The sequence below is a fragment of the Eschrichtius robustus genome, chromosome 7 (genome assembly GCF_028021215.1).
Source record: "Eschrichtius robustus isolate mEscRob2 chromosome 7, mEscRob2.pri, whole genome shotgun sequence".
Taxonomy (NCBI): Eukaryota; Metazoa; Chordata; class Mammalia; order Artiodactyla; family Eschrichtiidae; genus Eschrichtius; species Eschrichtius robustus.
Window position 1 is genome coordinate 100,459,214 of NC_090830.1, and position 23,486 is coordinate 100,482,699.

The 23,486-nt window shown below is 37.3% G+C and overlaps 1 protein-coding gene across 4 annotated transcripts in view; it reads left to right on the forward strand.

Moving 5' to 3' along the window:
* MINPP1 (multiple inositol-polyphosphate phosphatase 1) overlaps window positions 1-23,486 on the forward strand; it is a 144,067-nt gene that overhangs the window by 31,523 nt on the left and 89,058 nt on the right. Inside the window, exon 5 of one of the 4 annotated variants that reach the window (XM_068548143.1) lies at window positions 11,676-14,762. The exons of 2 other annotated variants lie outside the window; for them this stretch is intronic. In XM_068548143.1, coding sequence (XP_068404244.1) covers window positions 11,676-12,069 — 394 coding nt within the window. In that variant the 3' untranslated portion in view covers window positions 12,070-14,762. Of the gene's footprint in view, window positions 1-11,675; window positions 14,763-23,486 lie in introns of those variants that run through there. One more of the 4 variants, XM_068548147.1, reaches the window with a different exon arrangement.

The window sequence follows — 23,486 nt, forward strand, 5'->3', positions numbered from 1 at the left end:
GACTATATTAACTCTTTGGAAGGAAAATGTGCTTTTTTGGTCACATATATTCCCATGTAGTAGTTTTTTTGTTGTTGCTTAATTAATAAACTTTATTTCCTAGGACAGTTTTAGGTTTACAGCAAAATTGAGCAGCAAGTACAGAGTTTTCTCATAAACTCCCTACCACGCGCCCCCCCAACCTCCCTTACTATTGACATCTCACACCACAGTGGTACATTTGTTATAATTGATGACCCTACATTAACACATCATTATCACCAAAGTCCATAATTTCCATTAGGGTTCACTCTTGGTGTTGTACGTCATCTGAGTTTGGACAAATGTATAATGACACGTATCTGCCATTGTAGTATTGTACGGAATAGTTTCACTGCCCTAAAAATCCTCCGTGCTTTGCCTGTTTATCCCTCCCTTCCCACCAACCCCTGGCAACCACTGATCTTTTTACTACCTTCATAGTTTTGCCTTTTCCAGAATGTCATATAGTTGGAATCATAAAATATGTAGCCTTTTCAGATTAGCTTCTTTTACTTAGTAATATGCATTTATGTTCCCTCTGTATCTTTTCATGCCCTGATAGTGCATTTCTTTTTAGTGCTGAATATTATTCCATTGACTGGATGTACCACAGTTAATTTACTCATTTACCTACTAAAGGACATCTTGGTTGCTTCCAAGTTTTGATAATTATGAACAAAGCTGCTATAAAGATCCATGTTCAGGTTTTTGTTTGAACATACGTTTTTAACTCATTTGCATGAATACTAAGCATTGCAGTTGCTGGATCACATGATAAGAATATGTTTTTTTTTGTAAGAAACTTCCACAGTGGCTGTATCATTTTGCATTCCCACCAGGAATGAATGAGAGTTCCTGTTGCCAGCACTTGGTGTTGTCAGTGTTCTGGATTTGGGCCATTCCAATAGGTGTGTAGTGGTATCTCATTGTTTTAATTTTTAATTGCCTAATGACATAAGAGCACCTTTTCATATGCTTAGTTTGCACCTGTGTATCTTCTTTTGTGAGGTGTCTATTCAGATCTTTTGTCCATTTTTTAGTTGGATTGTTTTCTTATTGTTGAATCTTAAAGAGTTCTTTGTATATTTTAGATAACAGTCTTTTATCCGATGTGTCTTTTGTAAATATTTTCTCTCAGTCTGTGACTTGTCTTCTCATTCTCTTGACATTGACTTAAGTAGAGCATACATTTTTAATTTTAAGGAAGTCCAGTTTATCAATTATTTCTTTCATGGATTGTGCCTTTGGTGTTGTATCTGAAAAGTTATTGCCATCCCCAAGGTCATCTAGGTTTTCTCTGATGTTATATCTTCTACGAGTTTTACATTTAAGTCTCTGATCCTTTTTGAGTTAATTTTTGTGAAAGGTGTTAGGTCTGTGACTAGATTTTTTTTTTTTTTTTGCATGTGGATGTCTAGCGTTACAACACTATTTCTTGAAATGACTGTCTTTGATCCACTGTATTGCCTTTGCTCCTTTGTCAAAGATCAGTTGACTGTATTTACAGGGGCCTATTTCTGGGCTCTCTCTTCTGTTCCATTGATTTGTCTATTCTTTCACTAATACCGCACTGTCTTCATAACTGTAGCTTTATAGTAAGTCATGAAGTCGAGTAGTATCAGTCCTCCAACTTTGTTCTTCTCCTTCAGTATTGAGTGTTGGCTATTCTGTGTCTTTTGCCTCTCCATATAAACTTTAGAATCAGTTTGTCGATATCCACAAAAATAACTTGCTGGGATTTTGATTGGAATTATGTTGAATCCATAGATCAAGTTAGGGAAAACTGACATTTTGACAATATCGAGCCTTCCTATCTGTGAGCATGGAATATCACTTCATTTATTCATTCTTTGATTTCATTCATAAAAGCTTTGTAGTTTTCCTCATGTAGATCTTGTACATATTTTGTTATTTTATACCTAAGTATTTCATTTTTAGGGTTGCTAGTGTAAATGGTAATGTGTTTTTAATTTCAAATGGAAATTTGATTATTGTTAGTATATAGAAGAGCAGTTGACTTTAGTATATTAACCTTGTATCTTGCAATCTTGGTATAATTGCTTATTGATTCCAGGAGGTTTTTTTGTTGATTCTTTGGATTTTCTAGATAGATGATCATGTCATTTGCAAACAAAGACAGTTTTATTTCTTTCTTCTCAATATGTGTACCTTTTATTTTCTTTTCTTATGTCCTCTCATTAGCCAGGACTTAACAGTACAATGTTGAAAAACAGTGGTGAGAGGGAACGTTCTTGCCTGTACCTTATCTTAGCAGGAAAGCTCTGAGTTCCTCAACATTAATTCTAGGTTGGTGGGGTTTTTTTTTCTCTCAGCACTTAAAAATATTTCACACCACTGTCTTCTTGCTTGCATGGCTTCTGAAGAGAAGTCAGGTGTAATTCTTATCTTTGTGCCTCTATAGGTAAGGTGCTTTTTTCCTGTGGCTTCTTTCAAAAATTTTTTCATTATCTTTAATTTTCTGAAGTTTGAATATTATATGTGTAGGTATAGTTTTTTTGGAATTTATCCTGTTCAGTGTTCTCTTCCTGCCTAGATCTGTGGTTTGGCATCTGACATTAATTTGGGTAAATTCTCATTCATTATTGCTTTAAATATTTCATCTGTCCCTGTCTCTCTTTCTTCTCCTTCTGGTATTCGCATTACATATATGTTAATTTAAACCTTTTGTAATTGTCCCACAGTTCTTGTATATTCTGTTCTGTTTTTTTCCAGTCTTCTTTCTCTGTGCTTTTCAGCTTTGGAAGTCTCTGTTGTCATATGCTGAAGCCCAGAGATTCTTTCCTCATCTGTGTCAGGTTTACAAAGATATTCCTTGTTTCTTTACTGTGTTTTTGATCTCTAGTATTTATTTTTGATTTTTCCTTAGAAATTTCATCTCTTTAATTATTCATCTGTTCTTGCATATTGTCTGCTTTTTTTTCCATTAAAGCCCTTGACAGATTAATTATATTTTCAAAAAATTCCTGGCCTGATCATTCTAACATATCTGCCGTATCTGACTGTGGTTCTAATGCTTGTTCAGTCTCTTTAAATGATGTTTTTTGCCTTTCAGTATGCCTTGTAATTTTTTTGTTGAAAGTGGACATGATGTACTGGGTAAGAGGAACTATGGTAAATAGGCCTTTAGTAATATAGTGGTAAGGTGTGGAGGGAAGGGAAGCATTCTGTAGTCCTATGATTAGGTCTCAGGCTTTTGATGAGCCATGCCCCAAGCAGTGAACTTCACCAGTGCCTCTCAGTTTTCTTCTCCTCCATAGATGACACAGGAAAGTTAGAGGGGGCTAGAGTTGAATATTTCCATTCTCCCAGGTAGGTTAGGCTCTGATAAAACCCCCTAGCAGGTTAGACTCTGGTGAAATAGTTTCTCCTGAGGGCAGGCCTTGTTAAGAAGAACAGAAAGCTCTGGTTTATTTCAAAATGGTTCCTTTGCTCCTTCCCCTGCCAGAAGCAAGAGGGGATTCACTGAGGACCTGGCAGAGTTCACTCCCCCCTATGCCTGGTCACCTGAAATTTTTATTTTTTATTTTTTATTTTTTAAAATTAATTAATTAATTAATTTTTGGCTGCATTGGATCTTCGTTGCTGTGCTCAGGCTTTCTCTAGTTGCGGTGAGCGGGGGCTACTCTTCATTGCAGTGCACGGGCTTCTCATTGCGGTGGTTTCTCTTGTTGCAGAGCACAGGCTCTAGGTGTGTGGGCTTCAGTAGTTGTGACATGTGGGCTCAGTAGTTGTGGCTTACGAGCTCTAGAGCTCAGGCTCAGTAGCTGTGGCACATGGCTTAGTTGCTTCGCGGCATGTGAGATCTTCCCACACCAGGGCTTGAAGCCGTGTCCCCTGCATTGGCAGGCAGATTCTTAACCACTGCACCACCAGGGAAGCCCCGGTCCCCTGAAGTTCTTAACTTAGACTTGTCCACACTGAGCCTCTGGCAATTTGTCAATTACAGTTTAGGTTTTCCGACCCTGGAATGGTTCCCATGGAGGTTTCTGCTCCTGTAAATTGTGATTCTCTGTATCTACCTGTCTCTCTCTCCAATTTGGGGGACAGCAGTTTGACCTGTGACCTCACTTCTCTGATGGATCTAAGAAGAATTGTTGATTTTTCAGTTTGTTCAGCTCTTGGCTGTTAGGGTGGAATTGCGATTTCTAAGCTCCTTACAGACTGGAGACTGAAATTTCTAGTTGTTTTTTTATACCCAGCATTTGATATTTTGGCAGTTGAGTTTCAAACAGTAAAGTAGAAATCAGTTTACATATTGCTTAGTCATTGTTTATAAGTGAAGAAAAGCATTCTGACATTCTTAGCTGTAAGTAGGCCCTTGATTTGAAGTATGTAGTTTAAAAGGACTGAAAAATTATTAGCTAAGTTCTTTTGAATTTTATACCTCATAATTATGAGGTAGGTGTTTTACTTCTGCTTTCATAGGGAACCTTGAAGAAGATTACTTTATTATATTTATTCTAGTTTTTACACTTGAATCATTAAGGATTACCAGGTTGAATCAGCTAGGAAAAATAAATAGTGAAGAAAAACAGCTATGTCTGAGGCAAGTGATTTATATTCTGAGCTATTATTTATTGGGAATACTTTTTGAGTTAATGGAAAAATTACTTTTTTTCGATCTTGTAACTTATTTAGGAGTGTGCTAAATTCTGCTTCTTACCCTTAAAATCCAACCTACACATTTAGTGAGCTCTGAATTTTTTTTTGAAATGCAAAAATCAGGAAGAAAGATTTTTAGAATTGTATGAAACATGTTAAGTGCTTAAAGATAACTTTTAGGCCACTTGAGAGTTTCAGTTTTATGTTCTTGTTGATAGCGTATTTTACAAAGTATCATAAGGCATTCTTTTCTATTTTATAAGCTCTTTCCCTGTGAGATAAAATTTCTCTAAGCCAGATTTTTAATAATATTCCTTGACATTTTTTAAAAAGATGTAAACCAAACCAATTAAGTATCTTCTTATTCTGTGCTCAATGAAGATTTGTGTACATACATTTAGGAATGATTTACACATAGTTCTTAAAGTGATCATTTGATTGTATGACATATATATATATATATATAATATATATTGCATATATATTTTTATATATATATTTGTGTTGTTTTGTAATACACTTGACCAGGGGTGATATTGCTGTCAAAAAACAAGAAATCATGCATCCTGATACAAACTTGAAGCATTGTCTGTTGCTGTATTTGGTAATCAGGTGTCTTAGAAATGGGCAAAGTGATTTTAAATAGTTATGTCTGGGAAATGAGAGATAAAGAGGGGGAGATTGGTTGGCAAGGAGAAGATGTTCATATATAAAGAAAGTGTTTAGGAAATAAGAGGTAGATGACATTGGATCTGGATACAACCTCAGTACAGTGTTCCAGATAGCGAGTACTTACTAATGGGAGTTGAAAAGTATTTGGCCTAGATATTGGGTCTCTGAAACTGAAAACTGTCATTTGTTGACATATTCCCTTTCTTCATGCTACAATAAAAATGTAGTTGCATATACCCTTTATTACTCAGCAAACTGAATTCATGGTAGAGAGTATGATGCACTGAGTGCCTCAGAGTTATTGAGAGAAGATGGTCTCCATAAGCTCATAATAGACACATGGTGTCTCAAATTTTAGGAAGCAGTTAGTCATGTAGTGTGTTCCTGAAGCAAGATTTCTTGTCTTTCTGTTTTTGTTTATCCTCTATCACATATTTATTTCAGGTTAAAAACCCGGGAAATGTAATCTTTGCCTTTTATACATTCTTGGAGAAGAATTGATGCCTTGTTTAAGAGACAGTCCATTTTCTTATTCTGTAGGATTTAACATGTGCTCTCACCAAAGGGCATGTTGCTAAAGAGTATTTTTTAAATTGCCCAATTCAAATTAGTACGCCAGGGGCCTTGTTACCAAGCACTAACAATGTGGTTTTCCTCAGCTGGTATATTGAAATGCCATGTTTCCACAGCCCACCCCCACCCCCCATTGATTTGATTTGAAATAGATTTTAAATTTGTACTAAGTTTTTTTGATTTGATTTGATTGATTTTAAATCAGCAATGGCTTGAAAGTAAACTTGGGTGACTAAATTTCTAACTTATTTGCTCCAGTCCAGTTATGCAAATATTTTCCTATATAAGAGGCATTGAGCTTTTTCCAAGTGAATTTTTTTGTGTGTATATTATATTCGTGAAACTCGATTTATAGTATTCCTGTATTCAAGTTCAAGCTAAAAAGTTAAATAATTTCAGATGTGCCCTTCTTTTTTTTTAAGATTTTTTTTAAACACTTTTTAATTTCATTTATTTATTTATTTATTTATTTATTTATTTATTTATTTATTTATTTATTTATTTATTTATTTATTTATTTATTTATGGCTGTGTTGGGTCTTCGTTTCTCTGCGAGGGCTTTCTCTACTTGCGGCAAGCGGGGGCCACTCCTCATCGCGGTGCGCGGGCCCCTCACCATCGCGGCCTCTCCCGTTGAGGAGCACAGGCTCCAGACGCGCAGGCTCAGCAGTTGTGGCTCACGGGCCCAGCTGCTCCGCGGCATGTGGGATCCTCCCAGACCAGGGCTCGAACCCGGGTCCCTTGCACTAGCAGGCAGACTCTCAACCACTGAGCCACCAGGGAAGCCCCAGATGTGCCCTTCTTTAAAAAAAAAACAATTTTGAAAAATTGAACTTAAGAATCAAGCTCAGGACGATTAATATTTTTTTGAAAGGATTTAGGTTAATCTTTTATATTATCTATTCCTATGAATTTAATGGATAGTATTTTTTCTAGTGAGTTTAATTGATGGTTCAAAGTTAACTTAGGCAAGTAAGTTAACCTCAGCGTTTTCATCTGTAAAAACGGGATGAGGATATCTACATCATAGGGTAAACCAGATACTACACTTTACTAAAGCCACAACGGGCAGCATTTCTATTATAAGACTTAATAGGAATGTATTCATGATCCAGCTCAAACACCACCTCCTCAGCAAAGTCCGTCCAATTCTTCCTCAGAATGATTTTACTCTCTTTCTCTGGGTTCCCCTAACACTTAGACAAATTCTCATCTGCAAGAACCAGGAATATGTTTTATTTGTATTTTTGTTCTTTCACCTTACCACCTTTTGTCTCCCCCTTTCTCATCTTTCCTCCCTCCTAAAAAGAGAAACTAACATGGTACCTGGCACTTGGCAGAGAATGCTAGTATCTGTCACATCTAAACAAATGGCCAAATGGATCTTTGAAAAGTCTCTTCTTTATGTTTCAGAAAATTGGGCACATCCATTTTTGTCCAGTGCTTTTTTTGTATGAATACAAGCAACATCAGCCAACTTCTTTTTCTGAAGTAGCAACAGCATCTGCTATTTGTGTAAGACACTTTAAGGCACAAAGGTTAAAGGCAGACAAAAAATAATCGTGAGTGAAATTGTGCTCATTTCTCCTTTATACTTGGCATTATTGTAGAAATATATAACCTACAAAAAATTGTAAGCTGCTTACTATTTTCTGCAAGCACATTTGGATCTCTAAGTAAATTGATGTTTTTAGTTGTTTAGATTGTTTTGGGGAAGGCTACATTAGTCTTGACCCTCTAGTATGTAGTTTTCCTTGTCCTTAGTTATCATTATTGTATTGATGCATTTAACCAGACCTTTAAGCATACTGTTTTTGTATATTGCATCCTTCTGTAATGGAGATTGATCTGTAGTAAGAAGATGATACTCATGGCATTTGTTTTTTAAATTGCATTTTTCCTTCCTATTGAGAATTGCTTGGAATTCTAAAATATTTTTTTTTAATTTAGGTGGATCATATGGCAGAAGACAGTCATTTATTTTTGTTGATTTGGCTTCCTATATGAATCTAATATATACAGTTATTTGATTTCCCATAAAACTCCCAATAAGCATTTTTAAAGCACAATTTTTTCTCAACTTTCTTCTCAAAACTAGCTGATTTTAATACGTGACTGAACGTAGGCAGTCAAAAGAGAAAATGGGATTTATTGCTTTTTATATAAACCTAAGGAACCCTAGGTTTAAACCTTAAATTTGGGTAACAACCTAGATTTAATTTCTTCTGTAGCTTGGATGTAGTTAATAGGACTTTGAACTCATCATTTGTACATAGCCCTGTTGGTCTCTTCTCTTCCCCAGCACACAATTTTGTTTCATATGTGTGTTTGTTATTTGTTTTTTATCTTTTTTTCTATTTTCTCTTTATTTGATTGACTTTTGAACCCAGGTAGGTAGGGTAAGGCTGTTTACTCCACTGTCTGTCAAACGCTTTCCCACAAAATAGCCACCAGCCACATGCGGTTATTCAGCATCTGAAAATGGGACTGGTCTGAATTCAGATTGCTGTAAATGTAAAGTACACACGGCATTTCAAAGACTTGGTAGAAAAGAATAAAATAGTTTCATTAATAATTTTTATGTTAATTACATGTTAAAAGTAGAATATTTTATATTATATATTGCCTTATATATTCTTCCCAGTTTACTGGAGTTCCCCAGTGGGGAAAAGAGGAGAGAGTTGCTGACAGTTAAGCCTTTCAGTGAGACAGTGAGGGTATTGCTGCTATCCTTCCTGAACTCTTACGTGTCCTAATAAATCTTACAAAGAGCAATAGTAAAGTATTGAGCTGAGGGTTGTTCCTGGCTTTGCACTTAACTGCCTCATGGCTAGAAGATTTAAAATACAAACCAGTATCTTTATATTACATGTTTTTCTTTAACTTCTATCACTATTAAATTCCATTATATTTACATTATGGCAGTGGCTTTGGCTTATTTATAGTCAAATATATAAAGGGGCGAGGCAAGTAACAAACGAATGAATCCATCCTATCTTAAACAACGTGAAATGATATATGTCCTGTGCAACAGGTATATGTCATCTCTGGAGGGTAAACCTTATTCCTGTTCAGCTGATTATTGCCTTGATAGGAGTTCATGTTGCCAGATCTTTCAGGTTTTTAAGAGGAGCCACAAATCTGGATTTTTAAGAATTTGAAATCTCCCAATTTTAAAATACTGACAAATATTATAAGATGTAAAAGTATTTATGCAGTCAAACTAAATATAACTGTGGTTTGAATGGTACTGCTTTAGAACTTTGGACTTAAGGAGATACTGCTTGGAAATACATAAAGGTTTTAGGTACTTTAGATGACCTAATTAAAGTATACCAGTTAAGAAAAGAGGCTTACAATCACCTGCTGATGAATGGTTTTTAAATTTGACACCTTTTAGAGAATATTAATCTCAAAATAATGGATAATTGAGAAATAGTATGTTTCTCTGTATTTTTTGAGTATACTTTTCTAGTATAGTTTTATTTTCTGTGGGGATGTTTTTCTGCTCCTTACTCTCTTATTTATTTTTCTGTTGCTTGTTATAATGTAAATTTAGGTTTCCTCAACATTTAGAAGAAGGCTGTATCAGGTTGCTTTTTTAACCTTACAGAGCTCCCTTTTCTGGGGTGTGAATGTGTGTGTGTGTGTGTGTGTGTGTACTGTTCAGGAATATGGTAGCTTGCTTCCTGTCTCTGCTCCCCTGCCCCCACTTTTATCTGGGCTTCCTTTTTCCTTTATCTCTGCGGTCCCTCTCCTGCTCAGTCTTGACCCCACTCCCAGCAGTTTCCCCTTAGTGTGGGCTCTGTCCTTCAGTGGAGCCTTGGAGCAGTTGTTTGGAGAGTTCACAGGGGCCAGATTTCTGCAGCCCCAGGAGAGGCCTAAGTCCTCCCTTGCACTCACCAAGTTGAAGTTGAAGCATTTGAGTCCCTGTTTTTTTGCTCGTCAGCGGGGGTCTGCTCTTAGCTGTTGGAGGCCAATTTCATATTCTCATTATGTGGTCCCTCCATATGTAGTTTACAACATGGCTGTTGCTGCTCTCAGGTCAGCAGGAAGATCTCTCAGGAACTTCATCCCCTTTCAGTAACCTACCCAGATTAGGCTAGGTCCACCCAGAATAATCTTCCTTTTGATTAACTCAAACTCAAATGATTAGGAAACTTATTTACATCTGCAAAATATTTTCTGCCGTATAATATGACATAATCATGCAAGTGATATCTTGATATATGTAGGTCTTTCCCAATTTAAGAGGTGTGGATTATACTGGGTATATACACCAGGGGGCTGAATTCTTGGAGGTCATTTTAGAATTCTGTCTACCATAATTTTTATTCTATTTTTAATTGCTCTAAAAGGTAACATTACCTAAAGCAAAAATAGTAATGATATGTTGTATGTTTATGGCATATAGAAAAAATCAATCTATATTACTATTGTCATTATATATATACATACATATATAATATATAGTATCAGTACATACGTATTGTACGTACACACACACACACACACACACACACACACACACACACACACACACACACACACACACACACACACACACACACTAGAGTAACCTAAACCCTTCCCAATTTCAGCTGCTATCTCAGATTGGCCCACAGCACTTTCCAGTGAATACCCGATGGCTGTTTGGGATTCTCCAGTTTTCAGATCTCTTACATGCTTTATGGCTTCCCTCTGCTTCCTTCTACACTGATACTGATAATATGCAGGTCTTGAGGCTATTGATGATTCATGGAGAATACTTTTCCACATAGTTATGTTGTGAATGTTTCCCTTGGGTTTGGGATCTGCTGTCCATTTGCTCCATCTGTTTTTATGTGAGGAATTAGGAAGGTTCAGAAACTGCTGCAAATGCTGCTGTCCTCCCAGAAAATGTGAACCTAATGTGTGGGGTGGTGGCAAGAAGTCAGATGGTTAACTGTGTTTGAATAGGTTTACGAATTATATTTAAGAACAATAGTCATATTCTTTTTATAAAAGTTGAGAGAAGGCTAAACAGTCATTTGCTGCTGCTTTTAAAAGAAGCCTTTACCAGAAAAAAATCGTAGAAAACTTGGAAAAAACAAAAAACAAAAATAAAGGTGACCTAGCTCATGGTGTTGAAAGCTGTTGTGTTTCTGGCAGTGTATAAAGTCCATTCCCAACCACAGACACAGAATATGCGCTAGAATAGGTTATGTCTCTACCCTTTTGTAGCTCTCTTCCACGTTTTGTGCCCAAGTCGGGTCTTATAAAACATTGAGGAATTACATGCATTACCGTTCACTGTTCAGACTTGGTTTTAACCGAGAAATTTACTGAATAGTGCTTGTCCTATTCCCTAGATAAAGATAAAATAACATTTGAAATTTATTCAGATGAGCTCCAAGGAGTAATCAGTATTTACTAAGGGCCAGTCCTTCACAGGCACGCAATGCAGTTTTGAAATACATATCAACTTCAAGTTCCTTAATCTACAAGTAAAGACTCAACTCTCTCTTTAAACTTAAAGAATAATGTGTATGCTCACTGTTGTAGATGGGTTTACAGTGTTCCAAAATTTTGGAACATAACTTTTATTATAAAAAGTTCAGTTCTGTGCCACACAGAATTTCAGCCATATTGTTGTTATGTAGATTGTTGTTATAAAGATTACAAAAAGATGATAAAGTTGTATGCTAATTCTAAGTGTAGCTATTATGTTTAAAAGCTATTATGTTAAATTATTATGTATGTAAAAATATGTTTATATGTATTTTTTTCTCTACTTCTCTTTTAAGTTCTCAACCAATTTCCTCTCCAGTCATCCTTCAGTTTGGTCATGCAGAGACCCTTCTTCCACTCCTATCTCTCATGGGCTACTTCAAAGACAAGGAGCCCCTAACAGCTTACAATTACAAGGAGCAAATGCATCGGAAGTTCCGAAGTGGTCACATTGTACCCTATGCCTCAAACCTAATATTTGTGCTTTACCATTGTAAAAATGCTAAGACTCCTAAGGAAGAATTCCAAGTGCAGATGTTACTGAATGAAAAGGTGTTACCATTGGCTCACTCACAAGAAACTGTTTCTTTGTATGAAGATCTGAAGAACCACTACAAGGACATCCTTCAGAGTTGTCACACCAGTGAAAAATGTGAACTACCAAAGGTGAACACATCTGATGAGCTATGAGTAACTGGCAAACATTTTTAATTCATCAGGAATCTCCAGGGAGTGATCCCATGCTTGGAATAGGTGGGCAATCCCTGGCTACAGCAAGCTTTAACATTACTTGGGTATTTTTGTCTTTTCAAAGAAAAACGTTTCTTTTTGAGTCTGGACATGGATGTGTAAGAAATGATTCTTCACTGGAGCAGCTCTCTTAAGGGAAAAAAAATCTATTCAAAAAGATAACTGGCACTACAAACATTTACAGAAGTTAAATATTTATGTAAGAACTCTCACACTAAGATAGAATATGATTTCAAGATGATACTTGAAAGTTGGAGTAACAAAATATTATGTCAGTTGGACAATCCATAACTTGATTGGACTAAGTCTAGGAACTTTACCAGTTGTGCTGCAGTTCTTTCTCTTTTCCTCAGGTAGCAAAGTTCTGGTATCATCTTTCTTAATCAGAACTATTATGATTCACTGAGAGTATCGCTTTGAAAGAAAGCTAACATCTCTCTAGTTGAGAATTCGAAACAATATTAATAAACAGAGTCTGATTTAAAAGAACACCTTCACTGAAGGAAGACAAAAATATAATAAAATAAATATCTTTGTTAATAGTATTTATAAAGTATTTGAACACTGTTTCAATAATTCCTTTTAACCTCCTAGTAAGTCTTGCAAGGCCATTCTTTAATTATTATCATTCCTGTTTCACATATGTAACAGTGGAAGAACAAAGAGGACCATTAGCAACAAGACAGAAGAATAGAATCCAAGTTTCTTAAATCCATTGCTTAGCATTTTTTAAAAAAATTTGTCATTTTTGCTTGTATTTTTATATTTTGCTATTATGTGAAATATATCTTTTGATGGTTTAGTTTCCTTTTTGTTCATTTCTGTAAAGAAAGACTTCCTACTGCTGGGCTTAGTTTCACAGATATGAACCCATTTCAAAGAAATGGTTCTGAGTTCTGTCAAATGCCAGGAAAATGTTTGCTATAATAATAAACAGACTTCCTGTGACTTTACTACCAGGTCTTTTCTGCTCTCCGTATTGATACACAATCAGTAACTGATGGTAACAGGCTAGCATTTCAAGCAGCTTTGACTAAATCAGGCAATATAAGGAAATTTTTTTCTAATAGAAGTTTCCTCAGATTTTCACTTCTTAAAGAAATATTGAAATCTATTTTATTAAAAATCTAAATAAAAAGTGATACAACTATATATTGAAAGTATAAAAGAAGATGCATAGATCATTGGTCTGTAGATCATTGCTCTTCAAATGAATGATGTTCATAAAATAAGATGATTAGCTGATAAATACTACTGATGCATCAATACACTGCTGATTGTTCCTGCAAAGGTCTGGTATTAATCTTTTTCCTTTTTTAAATGTGTAAGTCGGCAGACAAGAAGAGAACAGTATAATGAGCATTCATGCCCATCATACTGTTTTATCAAAATTAACATTATATCATTCGGTTTAGATCCAAATAAGAAGAATTGACTTTTGTATGCCTCCCTGGTGCTTTTGCCCTCACTCCCTGCCAGAGGTAGCCACCAACATGAAGTTCAGTATTTACCACTCCATTGCATGCTTGACTCTGAAAACTTGTAGTATTGTTGTGGGAATTTAAAATTTTCTATAAATGGACTTATACTGTGCATATCATTCTTGAATAATTGATTTCTTTTAATTGCTGTGTTTGTTTTTCAAGACTTCTTGATCCTGATCACTTGTCTTAAATTAACACCATCAGTTCATCAATACCTGTTGTGTACTTTTTATGTACAAACACTAGACTCAGTCTATGGGCATGTTAAAGTGGAATGAACCTAGTTTTTCTTTCAAGGGGGTTATCTTAAAAGACCTTAAAACAAATTTACTTGATGTCTGGAACATTAAATAATTTGATTCATAAACTTTTCATAGGCTATTAAAGTTTTATAGGAATTGTTTAATTTATTGTTAAATAGGACCATATAGTTATCATTGTAGTCATTGGTATGTAAAATATTTCAGGATAGAGGGTAAGTGTGGTCCATTTTCCCTAATGTTACAGAGGTTGTGACATTACTCTGGTGCTATTATTCTCACTTAGGAAATGCCTGAAACTGAAGAATCTCATGATAAAAGCAAAAGATCCTATCTAGGATAGGATATATAAAAAGTTGAACGTTGAATAATAATCTTTGGCCAACAAGAGTTCATTCATGATAGGTGACCAAATTATTCAGTCAAGCCAAAATTTAATCGCTATCAGTTCTGAGACTTTAGTCAGTTAATAAATAGCCTATGGACATTAGCCATTTTTCTGTCTAGTCTACAACTTGATGTGTGCAGTGCATTGTACTTACTGTTTTTTATAGTCATTTTATCATTTTGAAGTTTTTGCTCTCCAACACATAATCATGCACTTGAAGCTCTTTTTTTATATAATCTTGATCTCAAAAGGAGCTTCGTGTTTTCAAGCAAAATCAACTTTTACGATATCTTTGAGTGCTTTCCTTTTATAAACTGCAGAATTGATTCATGCCCTTAAATATTTGGGAGTTACGTACAACCAAACCAGAATCTGTAAGTGTCAATTTTTGGAATATATTTCTCTAAGGTGGTATTTCATATAATTCATTAATGATCCTTGGAATTTGGACTGTGTTCTGCCAAATGTAAGCTGAAAATAAATATTTGCATTACAGTATAATTTGCCTGTATCTAGCTCTTCTCCTTAACTTACCCAATCACTTAATTCTCATAGAATCACAGGCCACTGAATTCTCTCCTAACTATTCTTTTTCTCTCACTCAAGCATTTCCTTCCACTCACCTATCAGCTCAGTCTACCCTTAAGCATGTTCACATCAATCTCTTAAGATATTTTTTAATTGGTGTGTGTGTGTGTGAGAGAGAGAGAGAGAGGAGAGAGAGAAAGGGAGAGAGACAGTATTTTTGAGAAAATTCCACAGCAAGAAAAAAGATGTCATATTCTTCTAGTTAAAAGATTTATAGTTTGAGCTTCATACCTTGCAACTTGGGAGGAAGTTAACTTCTAAAACTTTATTTTATCATAACTGGAATAATACATTTTAAAAAATTATTTGTTTATTTATTTATTTATTTATGGCTGTGTTGGGTCTTCGTTTCTGTGCGAGGGCTTTCTCTACTTGCGGCAAGTGGGGGCCACTCTTCATCGTGGTGCGCGGGCCTCTCATTATCGCAGCCTCTCTTGTTGCAGAGCACAGGCTCCAGACGTGCAGGCTCAGTAGTTGTGGCTCACGGGCCTAGTTGCTCCGCGGCATGTGGGATCTTCCCAGACCAGGGCTCGAACCCGTGTCCCCTGCATTGGCAGGCAGATTCTCAACCACTGCGCCACCAGGGAAGCCCTGGAATAATACATTTTATGATAGAAGGATTCTTAAATTTATTACTTCTAAAACCAGTCTCAGTTCAACATCTTCCATGTACTACTATATTCCCAGATTTTAAACCATTATTTAGACCCAAGCAGTTTATGTTTACACTTTTGTTTGTGTTACTGGGAGAACACATAATTGTTCATTAGAATGATAGCCTTCCAAATTGAATAATACTCCTAGTTTAATAACATTTCATTAGAATATTTATTTTACATTATTTATGAAATAGCTAATATGAAAGATTAAGTTGTGATTTATTGATTCTCTCAGCATTTTTCATTAGAGTTCATTCTACCAACCTTGAGGTTCTGATTGTCTCTTGACCAAATGTTAACAATGTGGGTGCTTTTGGAAACTTTTTCAATAAATATTCTCATTCTGGAAGAAAATCCAATTTTGATGTAAAATATGTAAATATGTACTTGTGAACCATGTCTATGATAGAGAGGTGGGGTCCTTGGGACAACGACTCGGCAGAAGACCAGGACATGACTAAAACACAGGCCTCTAGGGAACTGGGAAATAATTGAGATGAGATCCCAATGAGCCAAAACAAAAACCAAGTGGGAATATTCCTCTACTGAATTAGAATTAACCAGCAGGTTTAAACAAAATTGTAGAGAAGGAGTTGCAGCCTTAGTGTTCTGTTTACAGGATACCTAGGGAGGTGGTATTAAATGGCTCAGAACTGATATGTGAGATTTTCCTACATATCTAGTACTAAGTTATTTTCCTGAACCTTGGTTGGGGTATCAGGGGATGGGGAGGGTGGAGTCGGTCAGAAGTGCTCTTCCTTGCCCTTTCAGAGATCTCCTGATTCTGTTCCTGCCCCCATTTTCATCTGGGCCTTCTCTTTCCTGTACCCTCTTTGTCTCCTGTTTAATATGGATTTTTATTCCCAGAAGATATTTCTCAAAGTTATGTTCCAGAAGGGAGCTTCAGCTGGTGAGTTTTGAGAGTTCATAGGGCCCCTCTGCTCAAGTCCTCTCAGAGCTTAAGGTAGTAATTCCTTGCACAACAGCAGTTAGCCCTCTGAACTTCCAGTGAGTACCTGTAGTGACTTGGGAGTTCCCTCATTCCATCAGCTACTCTACTGCTTCCCTCTGCTTCTTGCCAGTAAGATGGTGCTTATTGGTATGGGCCTTGTAGCAATTGGTGGTTTGTCTTCCACCCTCTCAGTTTGGGAAATTCTTAGGGATGCTTCATCAACTTGTGTTGCAGATACTGTCTATGGGTTTTTGTTTTTTAACTTTTGTTGCTCTCTTTTTAGGTGATGGGAGGTGATGGGAAAAGTTAAAAAAATCATGCCATCGCTGTCATCTTCTCAGATTCTCCTTTCTAAGTCTTTTAGAGGATCATCACCATTCATATATCTTCACTGATAAAGTTCCTGTTCAACTAATTTGCCCATTTTTTAAAAATTTACTTATTTATTTATTTTTGGCTTGTTGGGTCTTTGTTGCTGCATGCAGGCTTTCTCTGGTTGCGGCCATAGGGTCCTCATATGTTCAGTTTTGGTAGTTACTGCTAAACAATTTTCTGAAGAAGTTGAACCAATCTATACTCCCAAAAATGGTATGTGAAAGTGCCATATGGCTGACGTTCTACCAATAGTTGGTATTATCCATCTTTTTCATCTTAGCTATTTTTGTAGTGTGTTGAGTTATCTCATTGTGGTTTTAATTTGCATTTCTTTATGGTTAATGAAATTAAGCATTTTCAAATGGCCATTACATAACTTCTTTTGTGAAGTGCCTGTTCTAGTCTTTTGCCCATTTTTGTATTGGATTGCCTGCCTTTTTTCTTGTACTGATTTGTAGGCTCTAGTAGCTTTAAATCTTTTTCTTTATCCTTGATATTCTGAAATGTAAGTGTGGAATTGTCTTTGTTTAGTATGAGAAGGTAGACCTGAAAACTCATGTTTTTTTCCAGATCTGGAAACTTCTCAGTTTTTCTTTCTTTAAACATATTTCTCTGCCATTTTTCCATTCTCCTCTTCTGGAACGCCTGTTAGATGTATGTTGGATCCTTTCAGTCGGTTCACCTATAAATTGGTCCTTCAGGTCTCTTCACAGCTTTTCTATATGTTTTTCAACCTTTGTCTCTCAATGCTTCCTTCTAATTTCCTTACTGTTTTCGTCTAGTCTAGAGTTTATCCAATCTGGTGAGGTTTTTTTTGTTTTTTTGTTTGTTTAATTTTATTACTACTTTTTAAAAACTTCATGACTACTTAAAAATAATTTCCAATACTTCTAATTGGTTCTTTTTCATATTCACCTGTTTTATTTCTTTTTGTTTTATCTTTTGTTGTTCTTTTAAAATGAAAGTTAATCTTCAGTTTATCTCTTTGGCCATTCTAAACATTTATTTTAGAGTTTTGTCATTCTGTAACATAAAATTAATTTTTTCAGGGATGAATTCATGTTCTCATTGTTGATTTTATTGTTTGTTTTTCTTTTTTAGCATTAGGTTTCTTTTTGTTTGAAATGTCTTTGGCACACTTGTTTACCAAAGAAGTTGTTTATTTATGTCTTCTTTTTCTCCTTTTCCTCTTTCTCCTTTTTTCAATCTTTCTGTCCTTACCTCTGTTTAATGGTTCTGCAGTGGCTGCAGTCTAGATACCTAGCCCCAAACCATGTCTCATAATGATATTTGGGGGTCTCCTGTATCACCAAGCCATTCCTAGGCATAAGCATTGTCCTCCTGATTCCTGAGGCCATTGCCCCCTGTTCCCTGGCCTGCCAAGGCCTACTGCTTTCTCTTAGGCCATGTCTCCTGGAAGTGGCTGTACAGCAGTTTTTTTCATCCTTTGAAATCCCAGTAAATGATTAATTTCCTATCTCATTTGGAACATATTTAATCCCCATTAAATTTCAGAAGTTAGAGGCCCAGCCGTGTATGCCCACTTCCTGGCCAGGAGCATCAGCCCCTCTCACTGCTTCATGTTACTCTTCTGTTTCTGGTTCATGGAATATGTAATCTTTTTTCGAGGCCCCTCATATCTTTTCTTTATTTTGATCTTTGTATTTTATTTATTACTATTTGAGCAGAAGAGGTATGTCGAAGTGTGGACTTACTGAGTCATTTTGACCAGAAATCCAGTTATATACCTATTTTTAATATTGGTAGCTACTTCCTGGGAATTCCCTGGCGGTCCAGGGGTTAGGAGTCCATGTTCTCACTGTTGAGGGCCCTGGTTCAATCCCTGGTTGGGGAAGTAAAATCCCACAAGCCGTGTGGTGCAGCCAAAAAAAAAAAAAAAAATATATATATATATATATATATATATATATACTGAACAATTATATATATATAGAAAATACATATATATTGGACAGTTATTGAACTTCTCTGAACCTCAGTTGATTCATATGTAAAACAAGGCTATTGGACCAAGGTCCTTAAAGTCCATTCCAATTCTAAATTCTGTTGTTTATGTAACCTACAACCTATGATTTGTGTCTGTGTTCAGTCAGCTAATTTGTAGTGTAGGACACTTGAAATACACGTTTTCTGCTTTCTGACTCAGCAGCTGTTTCTGCCATACCTCACAACTATCCTCATTGTAAACACAGCAGACAATCAAGAAATCAAATCCATAGCATGCCACACCCACCCAGCCCAGTCTTCTAACTAGAAAGTTGGGGATTTCTCCAGTTTTTCTTTTTTTTTTTTTTTTAAATTTTTATTTATTTATGGCTGTGTTGGGTCTTCGTTTCTGTGCAAGGGCTTTCTCTAGTTGTGGCAAGTGGGGACCACTCTTCATCGCGGTGCGCAGGCCTCTCACTATCGCGGCCTCTCTTGTTGCGGAGCACAGGCTCCAGACGCGCAGGCTCAGTAATTGTGGCTCACGGGCCTAGTTGCTCTGCGGCATGTGGGATCTTCCCAGACCAGGGCTCGAACCCGTGTCCCCTGCATTGGCAGGCAGATTCTCAACCACTGCGCCACCAGGGAAGCCCTCCAGTTTTTCTTATACCGCTTTCTGGAATTCCAAACAGAAGATCTGATAAGGTTTCAAAAGTGGAATCTGTGTGATACAAAAGTTGATTCTTTTTTTTTTTGGCCGTGCCGCTTGGCCTGCAGGATCTCAGTTCCCCTTATTTACCTGACCAGGGATTGAACCCAGGCCCCAGCAGTGAAAGAACCCAGTCATAACCACTGGACCAAGAGGGAATTACCCAGAGTTGATTCTTATGCAAAGAGCAAAGGGCAACAATTGAGAAAGAAGCTTTTTTGCATAGTTATTATAATCTCAGAAAACTGGGATCAGTCATCAGTGTAAGCAACATGCCTGATGCAGAACTGGAAGAGATAACGATCAGGGGGTGGTTCTTAGATGGTAAAAACAGTTACAGTGACCACATCATCAAGGAAGTAGGGCCTGGCAAAAAAAAAAAAAAAATTACCTGTTGCTTTTTATTTACTAACTAACCCAACTAAAGAGATGGTTTTTAAAAAGCCACAAAACCTGAAACTTTCAGGAAACTGATAACATTTTTTTTAGCCAATTAAAGAAATTCAGGCCCCTGTTCTGATATGCTAACAGCTAGTTTATAGAGTAATTTACACCACCAGTCTATGGACTATAGGAAGGCTCTATTGTGTTTGAGAACAAAACAAAAGCACTAGACTGAAGTACAGTCTTGTGGTCTAGTGTTATCTCTGCAACTCATTAGGTATGTGACTTGACGAGGGTCACTTACCTTCTTCACATCTCACCTTTTTATTCGCATCTGGAAAATGAAGAGTGTTCCAGAGAGAGTATGTTAGTGATAGAACAAGCAAGAAAACACTTAGATCATGAGGTCTGGAGAGGTTTTTTTTTTCGCTCTTTGAATTCTATTCTTTGTTTTTAAACACAAAGTGTCCTAGTTGGTTGAATTAGTTCAATTTCAAACCTCCAAAGTTAAAATATAAGCATGTTAATATAAGTTGATTTAATTTTTAAAGATCGCGGGGATAGGTGAGTAGGAAATTTAAGGAGCAGCTCAAAAGAATCAAGCCCTGTGATGATTTAGAGAAGTCTGTGCTGAGCTCTCCACTGAGCCTCTAGCTCCATTTGGGGACCTGCGTTGGGATTGGCCTGGAAAGGAAGTTGTCTGGTGGAGCTGCTTTTTCTTGTCTCTAGAACTTGGCCTCACCTCAGCTCATGACACTTGAGTAGATTATTATTGCTCTAGGCTAGTCCCGTATGAAAATCTTCTTGCTTATGATGCAAAGCAGGCAAATCACTTCCCAAAGCAAACAAGTACAGGCTATCTACCTGAATCTCTTCTGGCTGGTGCAAGCCACTTTTTCTCCAATTGAGAGCAAAAGCTAATTAGCTAATTTTCTATTTGGGGCCAAATGACAGTCCAGTGACAGAAATGTGAGGTTCGTAGTAACTCGGAAGTGAGGGAGAAGTAGTGAGGCTTTTGTGCCTTGAGTTAAAATCTAAAGATGCTTTGTGAGAGCAGAACCCACTGGGGTCAGCAGGACCACCGCTTTTGACCCCAGTGCTGAAAAAAGTGAAACTAGGAAAAACAACCAAAAACATCGCCTTTCTTGATATCCTCTGTTACTTGCCAGCTCTGGAAGCTTAAACCTGTCTTCTGCTCCCTCTCCTTCCCTCTTTCATACCCTGCCCTCAGGATACGTGAGGGTGGAGGGCAAAGCCATTAACATGAAGGGAAGGAGTTAAGTTCTGAGAAAGAAGAGGGCAGGTTTGAGGTGCACTGGGTCTAGGGCTTGAATCCTCTTTGTGGTTGTCATTGACTTCTAAGCTGGGGTGGATGAGTTTCAGCATCTGGAACAAGTGCCCAGCACGTAATAGCGGTTCAACAAAGTAATTGTTGAATGAACTGAACAAGTTAAGTTCTGAGCCAGGTGTGGTTGTTGCTCTTGACTCTTTCTTCTGACATTTTCTCTCCCTCTGATGGGCTTATCTAGGCCAGGAGTCCTGGGGCTGCAGTGTATATAGAACATGTATTTTTATCAGTAGTTGTTATTTTACATCAGGAATCTTGCTGACAAAAAAACAATGCTCGTTGAAATAAAACTGTCACCATGAAATATCACCATACATAATTCAAACATTCCTGACAATTGTTCTTAGCACGTAAAGTACGTAAACAAATCATATAGTCAACTATTAGGCAAATAATTTAATGATAGAACACGAGAATTTCTTTAAACACAGTATTTCAAGTTACTCTATTTTTGTCTGGAGTACAGATCTGAAATGGTACAAATTGTACTCAAATACTGAACCATGAATTAATCGGATAGAATGAAACATAAAAAAAATTTCTGACTTAAGTTTCCATTCATTACTCCAACCTGCTGAGAAAGCTTGGACCAAGTGAGCGCTAGGTGAGGGACGCATGATCTCTTCAATGTGTTGCTTCTTTGCTGACTTGCTATTTCTTCCCGAATCCCCTTTTCTATGCTGTAAAAGCAGTCAGATCCAGAGAAACTTGGGTATGGGCTTTGGGAGGAAAGGGCTGCAGGAGCTCCTTTGCTCTTAGGTCCTAGGTCTGCCTCTAGCCATGTGAAAGGGATCCTCCCCAGGGGCCAGCTCAGCTTACTCTAGTCTGCATGGGGGTTTAGGCCAAAGTCTTATAACATGCATTTTCCTGGCCTGTCTTTTGTGCGTTTTGTTTGTTTCCTTCAAGAACCTAAGGTGGGAAGGAGGTCAAGGGGAAGGAAGGGGAAGAAGAGAGGCATTTAAAATCCTGAGTCCCTGCCATCCCTTCCTCTCTTTGTAATCTCTGCTCCTTTTAAGTATGATTTACGTTATTCATGGAAATCAGCCTAGAGGAAGCTGTGGTCAGAAGCTGAAACGTTGTCCACCTGCGTGCCAACATACTGTTCCACTGATTTCAGTCATTCTGACAGGCAAGAAAGGACTAACAGATTGTGTGCTTACCGTGCTAGGCCTTGAACTAAAGCACTCACCTGTAGTCTCACTGATCCTCACAAGAATCTATGAGCTAGATAACTGTTATCATTTCTCTTTCATAGATGAAAAAAACGAGGCTCAGAGAGAAGTACCTTGTCCAAGGTCAGGACATGCTAGGTCTGGGAGACAAATTCCAGCAGTCTGACTCTGCAGCCAGTGTTCTTACCTATTTTTTTTTAAAATTTATTTTTATTTTTGGCTGTGTGGGTCTTCGTTTCTGTGCGAGGGCTTTCTCTAGTTGCGGCAAGCGGGGGCCACTCTTCATCGCGGTGCGCGGGCCTCTCACTATCGCAGCCTCTCTTGTTGCGGAGCACAGGCTCCAGACGCGCAGGCTCAGTAGTTGTGGCTCACGGGCCTAGTTGCTCCGCGGCATGTGGGATCTTCCCGGACCAGGGCTCGAACCCGTGTCCCCTGCATTGGCAGGCAGACTCTCAACCACTGCGCCACCAGGGAAGCCCAGTGTTCTTACCTATTATATGTGTCTCCCTCCTCCACCACACATACTGAAGACAGCTGACAGTGTGCTCACGCTGGCCCAGACTAGGAAGAGTTCGCTTCTCGTTCTCAAGATGCTGCCTGCAGCGCATGGTTGGTGTCTGGGACTCCACCATTAGACAGACTTCCTTGTGACCTAAAGCTTTGTCCGATACACGAAGTGACACACCAAACTGCATCAGTCATTTCCTCAGCAAACTCAGTGGATTGTTTATAGCTTTGTGCTTCTGCCAAAGAAGAGTTGCCATTTGAGTCTAGTCATTATTTGTCTTAATAGAAATTATCTAAATTTGAATTTGTCCATCATTCCTAAAACACTTATTGACTAGTATAAATAGCTACCTTTTATAGCATTTACATATCATTTTGGAAAGGGCATCAACCCATCGTTATTCTTATCTGGAATATTTCAGCAAAAGAGCTAAAGGACCTGGATGTGGTCGGACGACTCAGAACCAGAGGGAATGGGTTTATTTCTGTTCTCAATGAAGTTGTGCTTTGTTGGCACTAAATATGAGTATCAGTTCATGATGATGAGCAGGTCAGCCAAGGGACAAGAGTACTGTATTTCTTTTCAG